Here is a 25,726-nt window from a genome sequence, read left to right on the forward strand (position 1 = left end):
TGCCATACGATTCCCTTCTTTTTTACTAACCTTTCTCTATTAACAGTACAACTCCATAGGGCTATGTTAAGTTTTGAAAATGTTTCAGAAGAAGAGCTATTGAGCTTTTTTTTTAATTTTTTTTTTTACAAATGTAATCTCTCTCCTGAATTTTTTTGCAAGCTTCTGCACAAGCCTGGAAAAAAAGCTACTAATTTTAATAAATCAATATATCACAATATGATTCTTAAAACACTACCATTTCCTCAAGCTTATACAGAAGCCTAAAAAAATCAGATTGTTTTAGTAACAGAAAGGTGCTATAGTTTGTGTGAGGTCCAAAGTACTTCTTGTGAATTATTTTCAGAATTTCAGAATTATACATTACATTTGTATGCAAGAGCAGCCCTAAGATTATCTTAGGCAGCTGTTTAGGTCCCATGCTAATGATGCAATGAAAGGATTTCAGTCCAGAAGCAATTAAAACAATCAGCATACTGCTTGGCATAGCATGCCTCCTTGTCTTGCATGGACCATGGCAGGTGTTGTTGAATGATAAAGATGAGAGCACATATTTAGGAAGAGAAAGAGATCTAAATTAGTAGCAGCAAATATGAAAGATTCTGGTTTTGAAAGGACACTTGATCTGAACTATTTGTATCTCACAAATATAACACCTCTTTTCTTTGCAACCATCTGCACTGTTTGTTGGACATATTACATTTCCTCTGGGAGAAGGGAACTGCTGTATCTGTTATTTAATACAAAGTGATTCACAAATTGGATCACTATAACAATCTTAGTTTTTTTTGTGTATGCCAAAAGTTTGTATGTGTATGTAATAGTTTTATCCCCTTGGACAGAAAAATTGGGGATAATATTCTTTTAAAGATACATTTCAGTGGTGAGTTTCAAATTTTTTTACTACCAGTTCTGTGGGTGTGGCTTGGTGGGCATGGCAGGAGAAGGATACTGTAAAATCTCCATTCCCTCCCTAATTCAGGGAAGGTTACTGAAAACTCCCCATTTCCTCCCGATCAGCTGGGACTTGGGAGGCAGAGAATAGATGGGGGCGGGGCCAGTCAGAATTTTTACTACAGGTTCTCCAAACTACTCAAAATTTCCACTACCAGTTCTCCAGAACTGGTCAGAACCTGCTGAAACGCACCTCTGATACATTTCAATCTCCTGCAAACATGCAAATAATATAATGGTATGAGCAGAGGTAGCAGTATGGACTTCATAAATGACTAATATAAATGGATCCATAATGTAGAATGGCAGCAAATGCATCTGAAGTCAGTCCTCTTGACTTTCTGTGTCAGTTTCTAGTCAGGTAAATGTGGCATGCAACATTTTATCTTCTTTGATCATTTTTCTTATTGTGAGATAAAAAGCTGTTAAATGGGAAATCCAGAATGATAATTGGAAACATTAGAAGCTCTTTTTTGGAGGTATGAAAGAGATATTAGAGTAAAGGGCTTTTATATACCCACAAGGTTGTGCCTCTGCACGGGGAGGTGGGGGAGAGAGAGTCAGTCCTGTGTCAGTTTTTGATTTGGGTTTTCCCAGATGTTCCAACAGGATATCTCTAATAAATTGGAACTTTGAGGAACCTCAGGCCTCAGGGTTTTATTTTGTTGGGGGTGTTCCTTGGAACCCTGACATCCTGCTGTGCTGCCTCATTTTGGATGTGGGAGAGGTATTCCTACAATGACGAAAGACCATTGGGTGTGTATATCAGGAGTATATATATTCGCAGCAGGGTTATCCAAGTGAAGGTCATTCCAGCTGCCCAGCCAAAGCAAGCAGAAACCTATATTAAGCAGCAGTGATATAGGAGGATGCTAGAGGCAGATTATTTTTTGAATATACCATCAATACTTTGCAAGGAAAAAACAATGATAAACCATTCCTGTATTTTACCAAAAACCATGTAGATAGAAAATATAAAATCGTTGATAAAATGCCAGATGATGGGCCTTTCAGATAGGAAGGCTGTCGAAGTGCTACTAAAGAAGGAGTGAGGATTTTTCAGAGAACAGAAGATTTTAAAGATACAACTAGATTAAAGCCTTCAGGACATCTAGTTGCTGATGCTGTCATACAGAAAAAGAAAATCTAAAGCTGCAAAGTGGGAACATGGAATGTAAAAAGCATGAGCATGGGGAAATTGAAATGGAACAACTACCGATAAACATCATAGGCATAAGCAAATTGAGATGGATTAGGATTGGACACTCAGAATATCACTTTGATTATTTTACTCAGGACACAAAAAGGAAAGGAAGGGTGTTGCTTCCTTAAGGATATAGCAAGAACAGTATTTGACTGCAATACAATCTATGACTGAGTAATATTGATTAGACTTTGTGACATCCCTTTAATCTGAAGATAATTTAAATTTATGCTCCAACCAGCAGTACAGAAGAAGAAGAGATAATGAGTGTTATGATCAAATTCAATTTGAAATCAGTAGTACTTGCAAGCAAGATGTGCTGCTTATGATTGGAGACTGGAATGCTAATGCTGGAAATTCAAAAGAAGAAACTAGTTAGTTTGTATGATTTAGGAAAGTGGATGACCTATTCTTTAATTTCTGCCAGTTCAGTGATTTCTTCATAGCTGACACTACTTTCAAACAATCAGAACCATAGTTCAGTACATACACAGAGGTACATAGAAATCAAATTGACTATATTATTTGCTAAAAGGAGAAGAAGGAATTCAAGTATAGCATCAAAGACATGCCCAGGTGCTGACTGTGGAATACAAACTTCTCATGTGCAAATTCCAAATAAAGCTAATGAAGAAAGCAAACAGTTTCACACCAGTTTCTCATAAGGACAATGAGATGCTCTAAGAAGAGCAAATTAATATCCACAGGTACAACCACCACCCTTAGAATTGGTAATGAAGATATCAAAAATGGTGGATAGTTTCTGCCTTTTAGGATCAACCATCAATAATAAAGCAAGAAGCAATCAAGAAATATGCTGCAGACTATGACTTTGTAGACCAGCCATGAAGGCCTTGGAAAAAGTGTTCAGATGATGTCCATAGCTGCAAAGTCAGAATAGTGCAAGCCATGGTATATTCCCTTTGATACTCTATGGAAGCAAAAGTTGGACATTGAAGAAGCAGGATAGGAACAATATTCGTGCTTTTGAAATTTGGTGTTGGGGAAGATCCTGAGACTATATTGCACAGCCAAGAGAACAAACAAACAAACAAACAGATCTGAACAGCCATCCAGAGTTCTCCCTTGAGGCACAAATGGCCAAGCTCAAATTATCCTCCTTCAGACATATTATGCAATGTCCTAGCTCTCTGAAAAGGGATCTAATACTGGGAAAGGTGGAAGGAAAGAGACCTAACCCCCTCCCCTGAGAATTGGTACTAGGCAGCATATAATCGTAATAGGTAATGAAAATAACGATAATGATGAAGGGGTTGTATGCATTCCATATTATGGGAAAGTTAAATGTGTGGATTCATTTAATACCTGTCCTTCAAAAGCTACAGATAAGACAAAGCAGCTGTTCAGGGACCTCCATTTTAAAAGTACTGCTTTATCATATTCTGCTTTCCTCAGTAGCCATAGAAGTAAAGTATGGAGAAAGGTCAGTCATCTTGTCCTTCTGGGACTCTTAAATGTTTCCCATAGTGCCATTTCAGCCATGTTTATTTTTGTTCTCTAGACAGAGTGCTACGTCATAAACCTAACATTTAAGCCTTCTGTTAGACTCAGAAGGCAGCCTCTGATTAAATAATTAAAGAAAGAGGCCCACTCTACTGCTGTAGGGAAGGTATTGATTTCATCCTGTGCAACCTGGCCATTGAGGGATGCTAGGTGTTTATTTGGTCATGAAAAAAGTGTACTGAAGTTTTATTATGGTTAACAGAGAATGGATTTGCCACTGCTTCTGCCTCTGTCAATGCGACTGCATCATCCTGTGCCGAATGTCTTGTAGGTGATGGAAACGTTTTACTTCTCTGTTTTGTGTTTTTTAGTGTCTCTCGTATTCAGATTGCAGTTGCAAAGGGAAGAGTGGATGGTATTGTTAATCATCCTCTCTAATTTTATATGCTTGGACTTTACAAGCTTTGAAATGAATCTTCCTTGCCAATAGTCCTTGGGAGATGCTTTTAGTGACAAAATGTGCAAAATGACTATTCTGTCTTTTCTTTTCCAATGGATGATAGCTAAAAACAGACGGTTTTTTTAGGTGATGTCTAATAATATCAGGAAATGGAGCAGGAGAGGACTCCTCAAGTGTAGTAAACAAAGTGACTAAAAGTAAGTTTGTCTAATAAGTAGCCATATTATTTGCTTTGAATCTCTGTAACATTTCTTAGTGTATTGTACTCTGCATTTGCTGGTGTTGTTGCCCTATGGAAGGGAATGAATTGCTATCTCTTACTGGCTCTTTATTTTTTTTAAAATGAGATGGAGTTCATTTGTTGGTTGATTTTCAAAATGTAGTTGATTTAAATCAATTGTCAAACTCTCAGCCCATAGGCCAGATGTGTCACACACTGGCCACGCCCATGCCCGGTTTAACGAAGGGGGGAACAGTCACATTATATCATGTGACGATGTGACAATGCAAGTTTGACCCCCTGATTTAAATGATCATAGAAATCATTGCATCAGTAGTAGGAACATTTACAAATTTATTATAGTGAAAAGTAGGACTGATTTCTGATTATAATTACTGGTTTGACACCTTATTTTAATTCATTATGTGTATTTTGTTTGAGATTATTGCACTTTTTTCTTTTTCAAAACTTTTTCAGTTTTGTACAGTACTCTTCATAGGCATGATGATCAAATGTAGCAAATGGAAGAATTTCCTTTTTGCATTTTTCCTCAAATTATAAGATGTGATTGTTATTTCTGATTACTGCTTTGGGTACATATTGAACTCAAAACATAAAAAGACAAGTGGAAATCTGTATGATGCAGGTAGGTCTTGTTTAGCGACCACAATTAAGATTGGCAGTTTGGCTGTGTAGCTGAGTGAAACCGTAACTGTACTTTCCATTTTACTGCAGGTTTCCTTTGTTTTACAGATCTGTAAAAGTCATAAATGTGAAGAATGGTCATAAAGTTACTTCATCATTGTTGTAAATGAAAATATAGGACCACTTGTAAAGTGGTTTATTTTAAACTATGTTACATCATATCTTGTAATTGCTTTTTTTAAAAAAGCTTTCCACTAAAATTCTTTGCTAAAACTAGTTAAAAGTAAAGGTAAAGGTAAAGGTTCCCCTCGCACATATGTGCTAGTCGTTCCCATCTCTGTTTCAACACCGAAGAACCAGCGTTGTCTGAAGATGTCTCCCTGATCATGTGGCCGGCATGACTAAATGCCAAAGGCACATGGAACGCTGTTACCTTCCCACGAAAGATGGTCCCTATTGTCGTGTCCCACTCCTCCGCTGACGGCCGGGTCAGGGAAATCCGAATCAGGTGTGCCTCTGCAGCTCTGCCAAAGTCCTAGCAAAGTCCTCAGGGCAGGCAGGAGACCAGAAAGTGACTTCAGCAAGATATGTTTAGACTTTGCCTGACTCAGAGACTGCCAGAAAGCTGATCCTTTATATAGGCCATGGGGTGTGGCTCCATGACTCAGCACTTATCCAGGCCTGCCCCTCCCTTCCTTCTGACGCCGCCGCCTATCAATTCTTCTGAAGCGAGGGTCACTCCAATCGGCAGCTGTTGGTAATTGATCTTCCTCAGGCTCACATGCTGTGGAGGAGGGGGAGGGGTCTAGTTGCTCCGTTTGTCTGGGCATGGAGCCAGAGCTGGGGGCTGGAGATACTTGCTCTTCTTCAGCCTGTCTGGGCATGGAGCCAGGGCTGGGGCCGGGAGATGCCCCCTCCTCAGCCTGTCTGGGCATGGAGCCAGGGCTGGGGCCGGGAGGCATGCTAGGACATTCTTCAGCGTTCGGAAGCAGATAAGCAGACCCCGGCTGTGGTGAGATTGGGCGAGACACAACACCTATTTCTCTTCTTGCATTTTTTATGTGCTTTCGAATTGATAGGTTGGCAGAAGCTGGGACAAGTAATGGGCGCTCACCCCATTAGGCGGCACTAGGGATTCAAACCGCTGAACTGCCAACCTTTCGATCAACAAGCTCAGCATCTTAGCCACTGAGCCACCACATTCCCTAAAACTAGTTTAGGGAATTTTATTGTTCATTAAATACAAGTAGTCCTTGTTTAGTGACTGCAATCCGTTCCAGCAGAATGTTCGCTAAGGAACATGGTCACTAGCAAACCACATGACTGAGGGAAAAGATGATGCAAAGACACATTTAAATAAAAATTTCTCATTTAAATAAAGTTCTCTCACACAGTATCCTGTGCTTGACCCATTTTTTCCTTTTTTGCTTCTGGCAAGACAAGAGATTGCTTAAACAAGCTATTTCTTCCCTAGCTGCTTTTCTCCACAGCACAGCATATCCCTAAAAAGTGCTAACTACAAGTTAACAAGCTCAGCTCTGTGACCTTAATTGGTTGATTAGAATCCTCTGGCTAACTGGCAGCTGCTGTCTGAAACTGACCAGGCCTTAAATCAATTTCACACTGCAGGCTTTTGTTGTTGTAAATGCATTGATCAAGAAATGATTTTTTTTATTATTGTTTATTACTGCTGGATTTGTGAATAGTCACTATCAAGGAAGTTGCCACATGTAAACTGTGTGTACAGGTAAACTACCTGTATAATTAAGGCTTTCTCTGATCAGATTATTATTGTATAAATTGCTGAGATCTGAGCATTAGATCAAAATATTTGAATTTGTCTCAGTTATGCCTTCCTCATTTGACCCGTGTGCTTCAATATTAATTGAGAGAAGTAGGGCTTGTCTTTTTTCCACTTAGAACAGAATCCCTGTATACAGTTATTATAGTTATGAAAATTGCATTAATTTTAGAGTTTAGAGGATAGGATTGCATTAGTAAATTCTGCTTTCTGACATTTCATGTGGTCAAAGACATCCACACATAAAGTGCCAACAACTAAAGCATGTACGATTTTACGCATGCAACTCTGCGTGTAGGTTTCACACAAAAGGGAATGCTTTACTATTATATGTTTATTTGATGAAGGAGAAATTTGAAATTCATACACAAGGTGAGAGTTGCCCATAGTAAACAAGCCTACTTTTGCTAGGATGGCAGAAATGCCTACCATAGATTAGATAGTTATGGACCTAAGATGAAGTCCACTGTCTTAGAATGTTTTTTGCAAATACACATCTGCACGGGTAATGTCTAGAAGCAAGTTACATATTTTTGGTTGATTCATGAAGGATCTGAATGTTCTGGTGCATGAAATCTCTTGACTTGGTTATTTCAGGAATCCTCTTAAAGGTTATAGAAAATTCAAGCCAATTCAACATGCAGCATCCAGATTCTTGCTAGAATTCTATTATGAATTAGTTACATGTCACTTTGTGTAAAAATCTCTTTTTAATGTGCCCTTTCTTTTCCAATTAATGATGACTAAACGATGTTTAGATTAAATAAACATTAAGAAGTGGGAGAGAAAAATCCTGACTAAAACGAGGATTGTTTAATAACTAGCTACACTATTTATTTCATTATTCTCTTATTTTATGTGGCCCTTTAACTTTGTTATTCATTAATGTTGATTTATTAATCATGCTACTTTAAAAACTAGCTTTTAAAAACATATTAAGCATACTTCAATATGAGCCGGTTGATCTTTCAGAGTATTTAAAAACTTTTCCATTTACACACAGAATCAGCACCACTTCCTTTGTGCAAAATGTATCAGGTAGGAACACTGATGTTGAGTTTCGTTTTCAAAGAAAATCTTGGGATGGAGTTTGGAGCAAAGGAGAACATTGAAGAAAATGTTCCTTCGGTTCTTTCACTACACACCTTTCTTCATCACTTAATTATCAACATCACTAATTTGGAGTAAAAATGAAGAAGCATCTAAGCAGGTGCAACAGATAGTAGAGACTGTTTCATATTTGTGATACCACAGTGAGGGTAGTTTCCTAAAATGTAGCAAATAGAACAATTCAGCCCTGTTTTGTTTGTGGCTTAATTTTATTATTTGGTTAGAAACAGAGCTTCTGGAAGGGGCAATAATTCTAGAAGAATCTCTGCACTCCGTTACTGATCAAAAAATCTCCTGCAGATGAAAGGTGAAGAGAGCTGGAATGGGGAGTTGCTGCTGGAACTGATATATGTTTGTCTGAGTCTGGGCACTGTAGTTTCATAGGGAGGATGAAAGAAGACCAAGGAAAAAGATGGCATGGGACAGCAAAGCAGAGAACTAGCTCAACTGCCAAAGGAGGGAAGACAAGCAGAGGCAGCTGCAAGCAGCCTGGAAGAAAGAAGAAACAGTCTTGCACAAAGAAAACAAGTAAGGAAGCCAAGCCTCATTCCCAGCAAATGAAAAGGAATCTCCAAGAGAGTGAAGCAGAACCGTAGCTGCTGTGTGGGGAAAGAGGAATGAAAGTGAAAGTTAAACGAGGGTCTTAGAAGTAGTTAAAAAGACAGCCATATATTTTGAAGGAGATTGTGTATCAACTTGATTCAGAGGCTGTGTTACAGAGGAGAAAGCTTATTTATAAATAAACCTTTGGATTAATAAGCATAAATCTATAGACCAGCAAGTAGACATAAAGGTAATATGTGCCAGTCGTTCTCGACTCTAGGGGGCGGTGCTCATCTCTGTTTCAAACCTGAAGAGCCAGTGCTGTTCGAAGACATCTCCGTGGTCATGTGGCCGGCATGACTCAACACCAAAGGCGCACGGAACGCTGTTACCTTCCCACCAAAGATGGTCCCTATTTTTCTACTTGCATTTTTTACGTGCTTTTGAACTGCTAGGTTGGCACAAGCTGGGACAAGTAACAGGAGCTCACCCTGTTATGTGGCACTAGGGATTTGAACAGCTGAACTGCCGACCTTTCAATCAACAAGCTCAACGTCTTACCCACTGAACCACTGCATCCCTATCACGTAGGCATAGGAGTAGGAAATATTTAGGTTTAGGATATTACATCAGTAACAATTACGGTACTGTAGGTGTAACATAATTAGCTCCCTGTAAGGTTAAAACACATTTCTACTTATTCTGTTTGTCTCTTACCATCCAAAAATAAATACATGAGAGATTACCAGGGAGCTCAAATCTTTTCAAGAATTTTGGGGATCAAAGGATGATATTGAAGTGTATTTCAAGGAAATAGTTTGTCTAATCAGGAAAAGAATAAAACTGTTTTGCTTAATTATCTGATCAGCCCTAGAGAGTTTCATTTACAAGTGGTTAGTCTCTGGTTCTACTATCATTTGTTTCCATATGTCTAATTGCCAGACACTGTTAAGAACAAATCTGCAAGCATATTTTAAAATTAGTAGATCAGAAACATTAGGCTCCAAAATGATTAAAACAACTCTGTAGACAAGTAGTGTCTTGACAAATATTCATTAGCTAAAGGAAAACTCCAAACATAACTTATTTCCGTTGTTGCTCTGAAAGAATGTGCAGAAAATTGACAAAGGTTACTTACGCAAAATGTTGGGGTTTTATTGTAAAGCAACTCCCTCAGGGTACTTCAGATATTTCAGTTCTTTCAGGAGTTGTATTCCTAATCAAACTGCAGAGAAGATGTCCTACCTTTCTGGACCAGGGTCAGTAAAAATTTAGAATACAGTGTAATAATTTATTATTATTATTTTAACCATTAAATTGAACCAAGCAATCTGAACAGTTTACCTGGGAAAGCAGTAGATTCCCCCCTCTGCTGATATATTCAAGCAGAGGCTAGATAGAGTTTGTTGGAACATTTAATTTACATTCTTGCACTGAGGAAAAAACGTTTTGTGTAGTGGTCTAAATGGTCTCTTCCAATTCTGTGTTTCCAAGTCTGTCCCTTAATAAATGGGGGCTTCCAGACAAGGTACTGCTTTGGAAATAATAATAATAATAATAATAAAAATTATTATTATTATTATTATTATTATTATTATTATTATTATTATTATTATTATTATTATTATTATTATTATTATTTAATTTTTATACCGCCCTTCTCCCGAAGGACTCAGGGCGGTGAACAGGCAGATAAAATAATACAATACATTTCAATAAAACACTATTTAAAAAACTTATTCAGTATAGCCTAAATTTAAAATACAATACAAAATATAAAATAAACCCCAATAAAATCCATGTTTAAAAACCCTATTTAAGCCAGTCCTGCTCGGAAGAATAGATATGTCTTCGCGGCGAAAGGTCCGGAGGTCAGGAAGTTGTCGAAGTCCTGGGGGAAGCTCATTCCAGAGGGTAGGTGCCCCCACCGAGAAGGTTCTCCCCCTGGGGGTCGCCACCTACAGTGTTTGGCTGACGGCACCCTGAGAAGACCCTCTCTATGGGAGCGTACCGGCCGGTGGGAGGCATGTGGTAACAGAAGGCGGTCCCGAAGATATCCCGGTCCTATGCCATGGAGCGCTTTAAAGGTGGTAATCAGCACCTTGAAGTGCACTCGGAAAACCACAGGTAGCCAGTGCAGCCTGCACAGGATCGGTGTTATATAGGAGCCACGAGTGGCTCCCTCTATCACCCGCGCGGCTGCATTCTGAACTAACTGAAGTCTCCGGGTGCACCTCAAGGGGAGCCCCATGTAGAGAGCGTTACAGTAGTCCAGGCGAGAAGTGACGAGGGCGTGAGTGACTGTGAAAGTTGTACTTTGTTCAGAATCACGGGGCAGATAAAGAATTTTGGTAGATTATGCTTATTACAGCTTTTCCCAGCCTCCTATATATCAGAACGAAAACGTTGACAGCTACCGATTCCTATTGAAGCTTGCATTTGTTTTCTTGGCCTGGCTCTCTTTTTTTTAAAAAAAACCTATGAATACAAGTAATCCTTATGATCACAATTGAGCCCAAAATTTCTGTTGCTAAATGAGACATTTGCTAAGTGAATTTTGTCCCATTTAAGGCCTTTCTTGCTACAGTTGTTAAGTGAATCACTGCAGTTGTCAAATTGTTAATAATGGTTGTTAAGTGAATCTGGCTTCCTCATTGACTTTGCTTGTCAGAAGGTGCTCACATGACCCTGGGACATTGCAACTGTCATAGATATGAATCAGTTGCCAAATGTCTGAATTTGATCTCATGATCATGGGGATGCTACAGTGGTTGTAAGTGTAAAAAATGGTCATAAGTCCCTTTTTTTCAGTGCTGTTGTAACTGAACAGTCACTAAATAAACTGTTGTAAGTGGAGTAGTTCTTCCTGCTGCTCATTTATCTTTTTTTAAAGAGAAGCGATTGCAACTCATAATTGTAGCTCTTCATTTTCACGTATGACCACATCATTTCACGTTTTTGAGAACATTGTTAATGATTTAAAAAAAAAAATCGGTTGGACTCTTGTTTTTGTTTCCACTGCCCTCTGTTTGCCTTTTTAAAAAGAAATTGATGCAGTTTTTCAAAGCTATTTTTAATTTTTTCATGTAAATTGTAAATTTTGTTTTCCTGTCTTCTCTTTCTTTCACAGTTCAACTCTTCTGCAAAAGAAAAAATAACTCTCTCTAAAAACTAAATAGCAATTTCTTTCTAGAGAAAAAAATATGGGGGAGGTTTGAAATGAAATAGAAGCAGTTCTTAATTCTTTGCCGTCAAGTCGTTTCTTCTCCCCAGCAAGATTTTACACGTATGGATGTTGGGAGAAAGAGTGTTTAAGAGAGGAAAACAAAAATAATACTTGCTTCTGTTTCTCTGGTCTTATTTTTTCCAAAATTCTTTTTCATTTAAAACCACAAACTAGGTTGAGTTGCATACTTTGAGGTGTAACATGTAATTAGTTCCCAAAGCAGGGACTGATTTGTCTCAGACTGATGATACATATATGAAATCTGTCTGTTGCTAAAAATAATTCAATTCATTGAATTTGTGCATGAATGTTGGGAGAGCACAAATACAAAATTGAAAATCAGATAATATGACCATGCCAGTAGCTGCAAGAATCAGAAAACCTTATTAAAATTAAGCAATGGTGATAGTTTCAGTTAAACAATTGTTAGAAGCAGGATGAATTGTATCTGTGTACAGTGATTTCATTTTTATTTTGATTAGGATCACAAGGAAAGAAAACTCATCCTCTGTTCTAGGACATTTGAAAATGGCATAGTTGATTTCCCAGAATGATTATGAAGAGTTCTATAATTGTATTAATCTCTTGAATACTGTAGAACTAACAAAATACTTCTATTATCACGTGCAAACTGTTTGTGATGGTAATGATTCCATGAAGGATGATATTAAAGATGTGTATACATTCTAAATTCTTAAACATTTATGAATTGGGGCCGAATCTCATCTCTCTCTTGGCAAGCCCAGTCGTTGAAATACTTTTGTGTTACCTCTTGTCTCATTTCAGCCTTTTTTTCTTTATTTGCAGACTTTCCTAGCAGCTATTAATAATTCTTACCTGAATAGTACCAAGTTTGATAATACACTGGAGGAGAGCAGAACTTCTGTTCCTCCAGATACTAGCTTTCCTCTGACCCAGCAAAAAATAGGTCTTCCAGCACTGACCCTCTTATTCAGGTTATTTGACAGAAGGCTTATAGACATTATTTGAATGGATTAGTTATAGTTGTTCTGATAGTGGTTTTGATGCCATGTTGTCATAACATCCCTAGCCTGGGAGCCTCCTCTTTCTGCCTCTTTAACTTCATTCCTTATAGTAGATATTCATGAACTGCCAGAAGCTATAATGCAACAAGTTATGAAAGGCCCCAAGTTCTTTATTCTTGCTATCATCTTGGTGACTTTGAGTCTAGCATAGGCTTTCCCAACATGTTGCCCCTTCCCCAAATATTATTATATTTGAGCAGGTTCAATATACCCCTGAGAGATTAAATTAATTTCCACCTATGATTCTGTTCTTAACCTTTTTTTTTTTAGTCCTAGTAATTTCACCACTGGCGCAAAGGATAGGGGTACTGTAAGGACAGAATGTGGGTGAAAGGCACATGCATCTGTCATTGCAAAAAATTGTGTCCAAACAAGTCCACCATACTTATTTGTGTATATGCATGCAAGTATAAAAGTGTCTAATTAAGGCACTTACGACTTTTATATATGACTCAATTAATGTCCAATTGGTAAAAATGCAGACAAAGAATGGAAATTTAACTTTTTCATTTTTCATTGTAGGCCTGATATAAGTGGCAATAGCAATAACACTTAGACTTATATACTGCTTCACAGTGCTTTACAGCACTCTCTAAGTGGCTTACGAGTCAGCATATTGCCCCCAACAATCTGGGTTCTTCGTGTATGTCCATTAAAGTTGATAATCGTTTGCAGGAAAAGGGAATTCTTCTTGAGACCGATACAGATAGTCTTCAACTTATGACCACAACTGAGCCCAGTCTTATAACTGTTGCTAAGGGAGGTATTTGTTAAGTGAGTATGTCCCCTTTTGCGAACTTTCTTGCCAGACTTGTTAATCAACCACAGTTGTTAAGTTAGTAACATGCTTGTTAAGTGAATCTGGCTTCCCCATTGACTTTGCTTATCAGAAGGTTGCAAAAGGTGGTCACAGGACCCCAGGACATTACAACCATCATAAATACAAACCAGTTGCCAAGCATTCAATTTTTGATCACATGATTATGGGGAAGCTGAAATGATTGTAAGAGTGAGAAATGGTCATAAATCACTTTTTTCAGTGCTGTTGTAACTTTGAATGGTCACTAAACAAACAATTGTTAGTCAAGGACTACCTATAGTTCCAGAAGAAGATTTGTTTTGTGTTTGTTTTGTTTTGTTATAGGGCATCTAAGAGCCGTGGTGGCACAGTGGTTATACTGCAGTATTGCAGGCTACTTCTGACTGCCAGCTGTCAGTAGTTGGGCAGTTTGATTCTTACCAGCTCAAGGTTGATTCAGCCTTCCATCCTTCCGAGGTTGGTGAAATGAGGACCCAGATTGTTGGGGGCAATATGCTGACCCTATAAACCATTTAGAGAGGGCTGTAAAGCTCTGTGAAGTGGTATATAAGTCTAAGTGCTATTGCTATGAATCATGTAAATGAATTAAATTCCCTGGTGCATCTTCTTCATTATAATGCTAATCATCCCATATAGTGGTTGCTGGTTGAATAATTAAAAACGTGCATGTTAAATGAAAAGATTTGCCTGGGAAATGGTGTTTGAAATGCAGCTTAAACAAAATCTATGAAAATTGTTCATTCTACTAAAATGACTTCAAGAATAATATATAGGCTGGAGTGTGGATTCTAGATATAGAAATTTGTAGCATACTCCCCGTCAACCATCTCTTCCCAGTTTTACTCTCATGTGTCTCCTAATTTATAATTCTATTCTGAATTAGATTTCCTTTAATATGTTTTGTTTCATAATACTGGTGTTTATGGCAGCACTTATGGCAGCAAGAGATTCTTCATTTATAAGCAATTTAGTCATCATTATAAATCTAACAGCAATAAATCCCAGAGTCTATTGACACTGAAACAAGCCACTGGATGTTAATCACACTTCCTTGAATAACCAATTTTTCAGATCCTTACTACCATTAACTACATTACATTAGTAACCATGTTATTAAACTGTTTTACTGTCTTCTAGGTCCCACAACCCAGCGCCAGATTCAAAATGGACCCTCTCCAGATGAAATTGAAATTCAGAGAAGGTAAGGAATCTACAGAAATACCCAGATTTTCATTTTAAAAATAAACTGAAGCCAGATTGCTGCCTAATATTTAAACTTATATATTGATTCAGTCATTAGGAAATTTGTTTAGTTAATATATATGCCTTCATTTGTGAAAAATACATAGTTGCACATTCAATTATCGAAGCCAATGGTAAAATGATAGAGTTAGAATAACCCATAAAGTCATCCAGTGCACTGTTTAGTGTTCGTTTTGCTAGAGCATTTCTGACAGGTTACTATCCAACTTCTGATGGAAAATTTCAACCCCGTATCTGCTCTTCCCATTGAGAACTTCACAGCCTACAGGTGCTGGGATAGATCCTTGGCTGCATATCTTGTTAACCTTGGATTTTTATGTACAACTGAATATCATCAAATATCCACCTATGTTGATGGATGACCTCTCTGAGGAACTGCTATAGATGATAAATAGGAAGAACAAGAGAGTAAAACTCTGGGACACCCACAGCAGAGGGCCATAGGACTTTAGCTCTCCACCAGTATCACTATCAATTGAAATTGTCCCCTAAGGAAGAAGAAGCAAAACAGTATTCCTTCACCCACAAAGGCAAATTGCAAGAAACCAATGAATTGCAGTGTGGCAAGTAACCTCAGAGCTGCACAGTTCTTGGGCTGCTTACCCGGGGTGGGTTCTACTTACCTTTACTAACGGTTCACAGTGGGAGCACAAGCGCGCTTCTGCGCATCTGCAGAATCTTCTGCACATGCGCAGATCACCAAATATGACGTCAGGGCAGGTGACGCCACTTTTACTACTGGTTCGCAAGAACCGGAGAGAACTGGGAGCAACCCACCACTGCTGCTTACCATCCCATAGGCAAAGGGCAGATTGGCCAAACAGGCAGAGATGGGGGAGGGAATGAAATAAGCAGTTGAAGGAGAGGCAATCTCTGACCTTGGAAGAACCGAAGCATGGGGCTTGGAGAGACCAAGCCCAGAATTGCTTGGATTTGGGAGTGGGGTGTCCCTGACTAAAATTTAATTAACCATGGTAATGGGGAATGCCAGGACTGCTGTCACTAAGCAATGCTATCATATGACATTGTGCTTTATGATTATATTTCTTAGCAATGGAAATTTTGGTCCCAATTACTGTCATAACTCAAGGGCTACCTGTATCACTTTCTATCCTTAAGAAAAGATGATTTACAATTAATAGAATTTGAAAAGTTGGCCATAAAACCTCTGAGGGATAAATGAGGTTCCACGTAAGATATCTTAATGTGTTAGCTTGTAACCAAGATGAAATATTTGGCATATGGGGAGAATAATGGTTTGCATTATTTTTTAAAATTCAAATTGCACTATTTTGCTGAAAGTAATTCTACATAGTTGAGATTTGTCCATCATTTTTACAAGGACTGTTCTTGTATTTTAGAATTCATGCACCTTTAATTATATTTAATATAAAATCCTAGCATACAATCTTGGCTATTTAAGAAACTAATGCAAGTACACTAAAAAAATCCATATGTGGAAAACCCTACTACAAAATTTTTAAATGACTATTTTCTGCCATAATCATATTGCTCTGAAACTAGAAAAACTGATAGCACTCCATGTATGCATTTATTTATTAGATTTATTGGGCCATCTGTCTCACAGAAAGCAACACTGGACAGCTAAGACAATGAGAACGTAAATACAAAAACAAATATAAAAAAACCAGAAATAACCAGAATTGGAGAGACTTTGAAGGTCTTCTAATCCAGCCCTCTGCTCAGGCAGAGAGACTATACCATTTCAGACAAACAGCTGTCCAATCTCTTCTGAAAAACCTCTAGCAATGAAAATACCCACAACATCCAAAGAGCCCAATCAGCCAGATGATAAATTCATACAATTCACATTGGAGCTAATAGAATGGTAGGAAGAATAGTATTTCAAATAGCAGGTACTGCTACAGGGAGCCATGCTTTCTGGAAGTCATCAGGTCAAATTCTTCAATTGATAGGATGCAGAGCATGACCCTGTTACTGGAACTGATGGGCCAGTTAGAAACAAAAGGTGATCCTAATACGTAGCGATTTAAAATAGCTAATATAAAATTAGCTGTCACTAAACATTTGGTATGCATAGTGTCAGTGAAGTTAGCATAACCCTGATCACTGTCTTACTGAAAACAGTTGAATGCACAAACTTTCTTTTCCAATAAACCAAGTTACCAAGTTACCACAAGGTATGTTATTGAAAATTGAAGGTGTTTTTTTTTATCTTGTGTATCATCAGAGGAACTAAAGGGAGATGACTGTGTCTAGTGCTATGATCCTGTGATCAAGTATGTCTTGATTATTTGCAGAACTATTTAAGCGTCAATATGTTAAAAGAGCACTTGTGTTTCTATATTTGCATGTCTAGAGCTCTCAAAGCTTCTCAGCAAATTATTGCTTGCCCTTTTTGGATAATAGCTGAGCACATAGAACTGCCATCCAATCAGTGCTCATTTTCTGTCCTTTCAAGCCAAATTGTATCTGAGCATTCTCCTAATTTCACCAATTTTATGCCATACTAATAATAAATAATAATAATCCCATCTCCTTCATAAATGGAATAAAAATAAATTGCTGCTGTTTCTCATCTCGTACACTAAAGGTTTGGGGTTGGTTGGTTTTTTTGGTTTTTTTGCATTTCTATTTGTGGACATTTTTCCAGGATTTGGGGGAGGGGAAGGAATTCCAAAAGGTGAAGTGGGGGAAGTGTGGAATATAACCAAGTGTATAAAGAATATTCAGCCGTTTCCCAGCTGGCCTGGTAGCAGATCTCCATTCTTTCCTATTCTCTTAACCATGCCAGCACACCACTACAACAGGAGCCAGGCAATTGGCACACAGCAAAAGAATAATTCCATCTAGTGAGAACATGTATATAGTGCAAACATACACATGCTTTCTTAAATGACTTTTGCTGGGCAGAAATGATATTTTGTCTTCCACTGGCTAAAACAGTCCTTGCAATAAATATAATTATTATTTCATAGACCTGGTGATGGTGCTGTGGAATTGATATTGAAGGAACAGTCGTGGGCTATTACCATGAGATCTCATAGCCAGGTTATGGGTACAAACGTAGACTCCATAATATATATCTTCAGTTGAAGCAGTTTTCCATTACGTACATGTGCAATGCTTCTTGATAAACCATAACCTCATGTATTATTAAATATACATTGAATCACTACTAACATTGCAGTGGGCAAGTATAATTCAGATTTCTGGTTTATCAAGAACCAGCAAGTATGCTGGTATTCCGTACTGGCGCAGTGGTTAGAATGCAGTATTGCAGGCTAATTCTGCTGACTGTCAGGGGTTCAATCCTCACCAGCTCAAGGTTGACTCAGCCTTTCATCCTTCCGGGATTGGTAAAATGAGGACCCAGATTGTTGGGGGCAATATGTTGATTCTGTAAAACCGCTTAGAGAGGGCTGTAAAGCACTGTGAAGCGGTATATAATTCTAAGTGCTGTTGCTATTGCTATTCAACTAGGGAGGATAATATGTGTGTATGTGTTTTTTTAATGCCGGTTTTTAATGTCTTGATTATACATTGTAGATTTGGGGGAGGGGTTTAAAGGAAGCTTTTTTGTATTTTAACTTTTTTTTAAATAAAATAAAAATAGAATTTAAAAAAATCTAGTTTGCCAGGTGAGATACAAATTAGAGATCTGATTTAGAAGAATACTGAACAAACCATGAAAAGTGTCGTGCTTTCTTCTTCAGACAACTAACATTTTTCAGAAATCTAGCTTTGTTTGAGCTGAATCACTGAATAGAATTCAAATGTTCTTTATATAGTCAAGCTATTCTCCAAAGCACCTGAGGGTAGGACAAGAAGCAATGGGTGGAAACTAATCAAGTAGAGAAGCATCTTAGAACTAAGGAGAAATTTCCTGACAGTTAGAACAATTAAGCAGTGGAACAGCTTTCTTCCAGAAGTTGTGAATGCTCCAACATTGGACGTTTTTAAGAAGATTTTGGATAACCATTTGTCTGAAGTGGTGTAGGGTTTCCTGCCTAAGCAGGGGGTTGGACCTAGAAGACCTCCAACTCTGTTATTCTATTCTATTTTCATTGTCCAATGACTACACAGAGATTTTTTTTTTAAATCCCTGATTGGACCCTCCTCGTGTTAAGTGGATTCTCAAATGCATTTGGGGAACTAAAGCTGGATTCTTTTTAAACCCTTTTATTATAGGCAAGCGATGGAGCAGCAGCAGCAACGCCAAGAATCCCTGGAAAGAAGAACTTCTACCACAGGCATGTATCATGCTTTTGGAAGTCAAGCGAGACTACTTTTTCCCCTGATTTTCCCTATTAACTTCTGGCTGTTCCTTGTGCTTTTATTGAAAAAGTTTGGCTTCTCGTCTGTTGCTACAATTACTCTGTGGTTTCAGTTACTAAAGTTCATACATAATACATACAGGGATGTTTTTTGCATTGAAATGCAATGCAGTATTATTGGGATTTTTTATTATTATTCTTTCTAATTTTCTTAGGGTGTTTTTACTGGTAGGAATTAAATCAATTTTATTTGAAATTACCCAAAGTGCAAATAGAAAGCTCATAATGATTACATTCTCACATTCTAGCATATCTTTATTAGAATAGAAACATAGCACAAATAACAAGAGAAAGTTCAGTTTATACTCCAAGATTCTTAATTTTGTATGTCTGAAAATACTCTTAATTTTATATAGTGTCATTATGATTGTTCTTTTGTCTTTCTCACAAAACAACAGGTTTTGAAAATTAGTTTTTCTATGATTGTACTAGTCTGCTGCTTCCCTCATTGTCCATGCTCCCATAATTATATAATTTGGGAGATCTTATGGGAAGAATGAAGGTGCATTCGCTCTTTATAGAGATACCTCTTCAGCATGGGAACAGACTGAGATTAGTCAGCTATACATTATAGTCCTCACTTACTTGGTTTCAGCACTAGATTTGTTATTGAAGTATGTGTATAGATGTGACAACTACATGATACAGTAGCCCAAAAATCGAACAGCATGCAAAAAAACTTTAACTTGGTGCAACATGGTTTGTGGTATGCCTAATCATAATTGTTTGTGAATTACTGCTTCTCTGAACAGAAGGGTTATCATCTGTAATTAAGAGATAACCCACATGGGACATAGAATTCCATCACTGAGATCATAGGGGTACTCCAGGTTAATCTTCCCCATAGAGGTATCAGGTATGTTGAAATAGATGCCAGAATTTCCAGCCATTGTGGCCACTGATAAATAACAGCAGGAAATTTTGGGAGCTGGAACAAAGAAGAGTATGATACATAAGTTAATGATTGCTTTGGCCCAATCAACTTTCTTTTTTAAATTTATTTATTTATTTGTCAGTCATATATAAGATAATAGTAAAAGTATAAACATAATATGGATACATGAAAAGAGTAAGTAAAAAGGAATATTAGGACAGGGACAGTAGGCACGCTGGTGCACTTATGGACGCCCCTTCATTGGGTATTTCATAGAATACCCAACTTTATTGGGTACTTTAGCAATACTACTGTAAAACAGATGTAGATCAGAGGTGGGTTTCAGCAGGTTCGGACCAGTTCTGGAGAACTGGTAGCGGAAATTTTGAGTAGCTCAGAGAACCGGTAGTAAAAATTATGACTGGCTCCATCTATTCTCTGCCTCCCAAGTCCCAGCTGATCGAGAGGAAATGGGGATTTTGCAGTATCCTTCCCCTGGAGTGGGATGGGAATGGAGATTTTACAGTATCCTTCCCCTGGAGTGGGATGGGAATGGAGATTTTACAGTATCCTTCCCCTGGAGTGGGGTGGAATGGAGATTTTACAGTATCCTTCCCCTGCCATGTCCACCAAGCCACGCCCACCAAGCCACACCCACAGAACTGGTAGTAAAAATTTTTGAAACCCACCACCGATGTAGATGTAATTAATATTGGCAATGATCATATGGATCACCCTGTAAATCAAATGAAGAAGGATACAAGTACAATATAAGGAAGGAAGCACAATATAAAGAAGTGGTATGTGAATGCAACGAATAGAAACAAGTTTGATAAATAAGAGTATATGTTAGGCGGGTAGGGTCTTGAAAGTGGTCTTTAATCAAGTTGGTTGTAAATTTAAAAGTCTGCTAATCACAAGGCAGTTCAGTGCTGTGTCTTCTGTTGGCTCTAAACTAAACAAATTAGCAGCTTTTCTGGCTTCCTCTGAAATAACCATGATACCTGTATCTTCACTAATCTTTTTAAACTATTAAGCATTGGGATCATTTTGATTTATTTTTTGTTTCATTCCCTTTCCCACCCTGTCTTCTAACCATGATGATTTCTTTCATTCCTCAGTGCCAACCCATATTATTCTTTTTCCCTTTTCTGTTCTTTATAGTCTCCACCATTCAGATTAAAGTGTCTTCTTCCCCTTTTCACTGCCAGTCTCCTCCTCCTGACTACAGTAACTACAATGCTTCTACTTCCACTGGTGCGATTGTTCCTCCTCCTCCTCCTTATGCCAAAGCAGTCTCGTCAGCATCTGCTCTCCCTGAATCTGCTAGCAAGGCCTCTTTCAGATCTGCTCATAGGGTCCAGGAATCCCCTCTGCATAGCCATCAATATTCTCCCTCTGAATTGCCACCATCTCCTGGCCCTTCTTTTCCACCGACTTGGCCAGGTTACAGAACTGTTACACGAAGCACCAAGGAAATCTCCTTGTCTCCACCTCTTGCCTCTGCTTCCCCTCATCAGTCCATAAGATGTTCTTCCCTGTCATATTCTCCTCAAGCTGCTTCTCCTCCTCTGACCTTTACGTCCCCTATACAAAAGGGGCTGATCCTGCAGCCCCATATTCCAGTAGTCCTTCCTGTGATTGCTGCCCAGAATGGCAGACTCCAGGGGCCTACAGATGCAGTGGTCCAAGATGCCTCAGCAGATGTACCTCAGTCAGGTCTGAATGGCCGACATGAAGATTGTTTAGTTACACAAATTCCTCTAAGCTCCTCCAGGACGCAGCCAAAGAGAAAAGATCAATCTTTTTTTTCCTATTTAGAAGCAGTGCCCATTTCACATTTACCTATTGTGACCAGCCCACCTGGGTCCTTTATCCAGGCTTTTTCTTGGCCCTCCCAACAGTTGCCTCATTCTCCACACCACCTCTATCCATCTATGTCACACTTTGTTTCATTACATCCTCATTATGCTGCTTTTTCTGAGATGAATTTGTCCAAGAGGACCCCTTCTTACATGGCTTCATCTACCTTTTCCCAGATGAGTAAGTATTTGACTTGAAAATATGTAGATGTATTTTCTTTATTAACATATATATATATAAAACACATAAGTACTGGAGTCTTCAATGATTATAAAGTCCTGTTTTCCATCCAGTCTTTTAGTAGCCTTTTAAGGTGCTTATGTTATAAACTACCATCCAGAGAATGCTGTAAATGATGTAATGTAAAATCATGATTAGTGTAGGGCAATCTTTTCTACACTTGTCAGATTCTAAGTTTAGTAATGGCCGTGCTATTTGAGCAGTTGAAACTGATGTATGTGGAATATATCAGGGTTGGAAAATTACTGGTTTAGTGTCCTAATTCCTATTAAATTATCAAAGCGTTTTCAATGAAGGAGCATTGAAGACAGAATCCAGGAAGTAATTTTAGTTAAGATGTCATAAAGATAGATCTGTGATTAGTAGCTGACAAGATTATTACATTTATATAATATACTGTATACGTGTCTGTATCTATAATGTGTTGTATGTCAGTGATTGCATGATCTCTGTAGATGCCATACACTAAATAAAATAAAATCTGACAAGATTGCTAGTGAAGTGATACAAGCAAGCAATCTTTACACTTTAAAGCAGAGAAACCAACCTTTTGGTAGCAAAGAGATGCACTTTATTTTTTTTTTGACTAGGACAATCTATTTATATAAAAGCGAAAACCACTCACGCTGTAATCATGAAATCTCCAGAACCATAAAGCCTACAAACTTGAAATTTGTTAGGTATGTTCCTCTTGGCTTCTAGATGCTCACTAAGAAAGGATTTTTCAAAATGACCATCAGAGTTCCTATATGTTATTTCCTATATTATTATTAATATGCTCTGATGCTAAGGAGTTCTACTTCCCCTCCCCACCTGAAAAGAAATCTGTTCCAAATGCAAACATTTACTTTCACAGCAGCAAGCAGCTTTTCTACAGAACAGTTGAGCTAAGCCACGCCCAGCCTCCTTCCTGTCTCCTTCTTGCTCACATAGAAAATACTGTTTGAGTTTCCAAACACCCCTCAACTCTCTCACACACTGACAGGATGCTAGCCAGATGAATACCGATGGATGCTGCAGGCTGGGACATTCTACTCCCCCTTCCCCACTGTTCCAGCGCCAGTTGTATTATATTAACACACACTGATGCTATGGAGTTACACATTCACATTAAGTTTCAGGCTGTAAGTGTCAATTTATCAAGCTTGAACACATAGTTTCGTAGCGAAGCACAGGCATCCAGCTAGCAGCAGATATAACAAAGAGGGGAGAGTTGATCACAAACATGATCAGAAATTTTTGTTCTTTTCCCAGAATGTGTTTCAAGGGTGTAGCAATCTTTTTGTGTTTCATTATTCCAAGCTTATTTTATGGTATACATTATTGTTTGTTTCTAGCTTCAGAATTATAGGAATTATTGCTACAGTTGTTTGGCAAATGCATTATTGTAATTCAGTGATCAAATTGAGATCATTTCCAGGCTTCCATTAAAGTATTTTAGGTGCCACATGTAAGTCTTGTGCTGTAAGTTACTCATGCTTGCACTAAAAAGAGATCAGGCATATCGCAACTTAAAAAGGAAGAAAACTCCAATCCTATATACATTTATGATATGGTCCTGCTCACTTTATAAGCTGCCAGCAAGATGCAGCTGCTCCTGGCCACCAGAAGGTTCCACATCAGAGGTGGGATTTACTTATCTTCCCTACTGGTTTGCAAATGTGAGTGCGTTCGCATGCGCCACTCTCCACATGCACACAGCCTTCTGTGAATATGCAGTAGTCTCTCATTACATCCGGGCAGGAGGGTGGAGCCTCCTCTAGTTGCCGCTACTGGTTCACGCAATCCAGAGAGAACTGGCTAAATCCCACCACTGTTCCACATCCCTGATAAAAATTGCTGTCTATGCTCCTTTTGCTAAAATAGTTCTGAACTTTCATTAGTCAAACAGTCCTACTCACATTATAGACAACCATTAATAAAATTGGAATGGACACTTCGTATTGTAGCATTGAAAGACAAATCTAGTATTTGGTTTTCTGAGAACAGAAAGGCAAATGTGATGTTTTAATGTGACAGCTCAATGCTGTACTGTTAACTCCTGTTTTATGAGTGTCTTGGATAGGAAAGAATACTTTACAAATTCAAATATTGCCATAGCCTTGCATTTAGAAATGGTTTCCAAAATGTAGATTAAAACTACATGTTATTTATATGACAATAAAAAGGTAAACTTAAGCAAGAAGAAACCCTAATAAAATAAAAGTACAGGTAGTTCACTTGGGGAAAATATGTTCATGCAGAAGGGAGAATTGTTGGTTGAATACCAAAATAGATAACTATTACTCAATAGAATCATTTATTTAAAAAAAAACTACTGGAAATGCAATAATCAGATATTTTTTCATACGTTAAGGTCATAAAACTTAAAGAGCTCTGGAAGATAATTCAGTGTGGAATGAAACATGCTTTAAATACTCTCATTTCTTTCTTGCAGGCTGTTTTTTTGTTAAGCGTTACTAAGCCTTATATTATTGCAAAATATACTGAGCATATGATAACATTTTTATGATGCTTACTGGAAACTACTAATTTCTTTTTTAGACGAACAGAAGGCTTAGCTATGGGAATAAGCTGATTAAAGCCTGATACTGATTTCAGTTTAATCTTAAAAATATTTATAAAATATAATTCTGCACATGAATGAATACCATTTTTGAAGATTGAGAATTTTTTAGTATAAATTTTTAACATAGTAGATTTTGCCCAATTCATTATAAGGACGGACTTCTGAAATAAGTTTAAAATTCTTAATCTTTTCTTAACTTGATTATTTGTATTGGGTGCTAATTACTTATTATTGGCTTGGTTGTAATAATAGTTTTAAAGGGCTAAATTAATGTAAGACCACTTTTATATGAAACACTAAAGTTATGTTACTTTGGAAAAAAGACAAAAAGTAAGAGTGGTGACAATCAGGGGTGAAATGTTACCAGTTTGCTCTGCTTCAGGAGAACCGGTAGTGATAAAAACTACCGGTTCAGGCGAACCAGTAGTAAAAAAAGGCTATGATCTGATGATCACCTGTGACGCGTGATTTTGCTTTGCTAGAAAGCAGGATTTCCTGCTTTCTAGCGAAGCTAAACTGCACTTCACAGATGATTCCCTCCCCTTTGCTGTTCTACTTACCTTCCCAAGCCTCCTTTTGGTGCGGACTGTGCGTGCGCATCCAGTGCACGTTTGGTGCACATGCACGGCCAGAGAAACCGGTTCAGATTTCACCACTGGTGATGATGGTATAACATAACATCTAATACCCAAAAATACGTATTCAAAATAGAAGGAAAGTGTCAAGCACCAGGGAAATTAGGAGATTCAGACATCTCCTAAATGATTTATTGTAAGTTTAAGTTCTCTACACGAATCTGACCAACTAACAGTCCAAGGAAATGAGCAGGAGATAAGAGTGGCATTCAAAGTGGGATGGACTTGGATCTCTTGTGGGTGCGCAGGGACTCATGGCTTATGACATGTTTGACCTCTCCCTGAGGCTCAGTCTGGTCATCTCCTATAGAAAGAATGTTTAATCAAAAGAAAATTATAAAGACGAGGTCAAACTATTTATTAACCTAATTATGAGAAATACTTACTCTAGACTACAGAGAGGAGGACTTGCAATTAGAGTGATTATTCCTCAATATTTCTATTAATCTCCCTGTTTATATGTTTGTGTT

General features: G+C 38.0%; 1 protein-coding gene across 13 annotated transcripts in view; it reads left to right on the plus strand.

Annotated features, from left to right (window-relative positions):
- Window positions 1–25,726, plus strand: part of EVL (Enah/Vasp-like) — a 174,838-nt gene that overhangs the window by 132,290 nt on the left and 16,822 nt on the right. For 8 of the 13 annotated variants that reach the window (XM_058162691.1, XM_058162688.1, XM_058162687.1 and 5 more), the window contains 3 exons: window positions 14,631–14,694; window positions 18,930–18,991; window positions 21,114–21,992. In XM_058162691.1, coding sequence (XP_058018674.1) covers window positions 14,631–14,694; window positions 18,930–18,991; window positions 21,114–21,992 — 1,005 coding nt within the window. Of the gene's footprint in view, window positions 1–14,630; window positions 14,695–18,929; window positions 18,992–21,070; window positions 21,993–25,726 lie in introns of all 13 variants that reach the window. The other 5 variants (XM_058162696.1, XM_058162697.1, XM_058162699.1 and 2 more) reach the window with 3 other exon arrangements.

Source organism: Ahaetulla prasina, chromosome 1 (genome assembly GCF_028640845.1).
Source record: "Ahaetulla prasina isolate Xishuangbanna chromosome 1, ASM2864084v1, whole genome shotgun sequence".
Taxonomy (NCBI): Eukaryota; Metazoa; Chordata; class Lepidosauria; order Squamata; family Colubridae; genus Ahaetulla; species Ahaetulla prasina.